This window comes from Mercenaria mercenaria, unplaced genomic scaffold, assembly GCF_021730395.1.
Source record: "Mercenaria mercenaria strain notata unplaced genomic scaffold, MADL_Memer_1 contig_5037, whole genome shotgun sequence".
NCBI lineage: Eukaryota > Metazoa > Mollusca > Bivalvia > Venerida > Veneridae > Mercenaria > Mercenaria mercenaria.
Genome location: NW_026463318.1, coordinates 45,048 through 46,980, shown reverse-complemented (window position 1 = coordinate 46,980; position 1,933 = coordinate 45,048). Strand labels below are relative to the sequence as shown.

The 1,933-nt window shown below is 35.6% G+C and overlaps 1 protein-coding gene across 1 annotated transcript; it reads left to right on the top strand.

Moving 5' to 3' along the window:
- Positions 1-780: 780 nt before the first annotated feature.
- On the top strand, positions 781-1,508 carry LOC128554424 (ADP-ribosylhydrolase ARH1-like). Its single transcript, XM_053535707.1, has 2 exons — positions 781-916; positions 1,105-1,508. The coding sequence occupies exons 1-2, from the start codon at positions 781-783 to the stop codon at positions 1,506-1,508; spliced, it is 540 nt and encodes a 179-aa protein (XP_053391682.1).
- Positions 1,509-1,933: the final 425 nt, after the last annotated feature.

The window sequence follows — 1,933 nt, the reverse complement described above, 5'->3', positions numbered from 1 at the left end:
CCGACAACATACTTAATATATAAGCGTTAGTTTCAAAATTGATAATGGAATTATTACAGATTACTGCTTGACCAGCGCTCGTGATGAAATAATGCACGGAGGGGCACCTGTGTTCTTCCTCCACCATTAAAGCTGGAAAGTGCCATATGACCTATCATGTGTCGGTGCGACGTTAAATCCAAAAACCAAAAAAAAGAGAGCTTTTCTACATATTTTACGGAGAAAAAATGTGTTGAATCACACTGCGTGTACACAAATATTCGACAATTTCGTAAAAAGTAGAACATTGTTAGAGGCTTATCTTACTTAAATTTGAAAGAATGTTTCGTAAATTTAAACACATTTTCACTGTCAATAACTGTTAATTGAAAATTTAAAAAAGTAATTTTATATATGTTTATATATGTACATATAATAAAATACCTACTTTCCAGGTACTTATGCGCCGGCCATTATTGTCCTCATGTATGTCACATTCTTGTAAACAACATTACTTATCCTCATGCAATCGTTACATTATGATTTTTTTTTTATACTTTTTGTACAATAATACAATATATTTATTTATATATACCTTTTTCATTCACTCATAATGTCTACAAAATATTTATCTATCATTTAACTTAAAAATGATACCCGTCACCGCTTATCAAATTAAAGTAGAACAAGATTATATTCGCAAAGAACAGATATTAGTTGACTATGTAAATTCTACGAATTTGGTCTATTTAAAGAAAATGTTCTTTCGGTTTAAATCTGATCAATGAAATTATAGAAAAAATGGCTCAAAAGAAAGCTAGTAGCTTGTCAAATTGTTCTAGTAAAAATAAGGACTGGTCAGTGTATACTGATAAAGAATGTTATGTTGCAGGAATGGTGTTAAGCGGAGTTGGAGATGTACTCGGATTTAAGAACGGTGACTGGGAAAACTGCACTTCAGGGGCACAAATATATACATAAAGAATTAAATAGTTTAGGTGGACTAGAAAACATCTGTGTTAAAAATTGGATTGTAAGTGACGACATTGGTGCATTTAGCTACAGCTGAAGCTTTAATATAAAATAAATCATTTCCGGACAAAGAAAATCTGTATTCTTTATTAGCACAAGCTTATAAAGACTCTATGTTTGATATGAAAGGCAGAGCGGCTGGCTTAACATGCATGGAAATGTGCAAAAGACTAGACCCGTACAAACAAAATGGCTATCGTATTCCTTACAGCACATTAGGGGGAGGCTGTGGAACTGCTATGAGATCAATGTGTATTGGATTGAGATACCCAAGACCTAAAGACATACATGCTTTAGTAGAAGTTAGCATAGAACCTGGAAGGATGACGCATCATCATCCGACTGGGTACCTTGGATCTTTGGCCTTTGCTCTGTTTGCATCGTATGCTGTTCAGAATAGAGAAATCGGTTCATGGGGAGTTGGGTTACTTGAAACCACCAGGCTAGCTAAACGCTATGTTCGAAATAAGGGTTTATTTGTTGAGGAAAATATGTAAAGCTGGGACTATTTTGAAAACAAGTGGGAACAGTTTCTTACTTTAAGAAAGATTAATGATGGGAGACGGCTGGCACATTTTTCAGTGGACTCTGATGACGTGCGGAAACGAGATCAGTTTTATAGAATGATGAGTTTCGAAAATACTGGAGGTGAAGTGGCCACGATGCGCCGATGATGGCGTATGACGCTTTACTTGCCTGCGATGAAAAATGGGAAGAGTTTTGCAAAAGAGCGATGTTTCATGGCGGTGATAGCGACAGCACAGGCACTATTGCTGGATTCTTGTTTGGTGTTTTGTACTGCTTTCAAGATGTGCCAAAATGTAACTACAAACAATTAGAATATCGTGAAAGATTGGAAAACGCCGGGAAGAAACTGTACGACATAGTATTTTCTTATTGATACGCTAAGCGAAGACTACCT

Bases quoted from the DNA above. Each gene is read 5' to 3' on its own strand.
- LOC128554424 (XM_053535707.1), top strand. From the start codon at position 781: ATGGCTCAAAAGAAAGCTAGTAGCTTGTCAAATTGTTCTAGTAAAAAT. The intron at 917-1,104 runs GTGACTGGGAAA...ATTCTTTATTAG, and splicing joins TGTACTCGGATTTAAGAACG to CACAAGCTTATAAAGACTCT.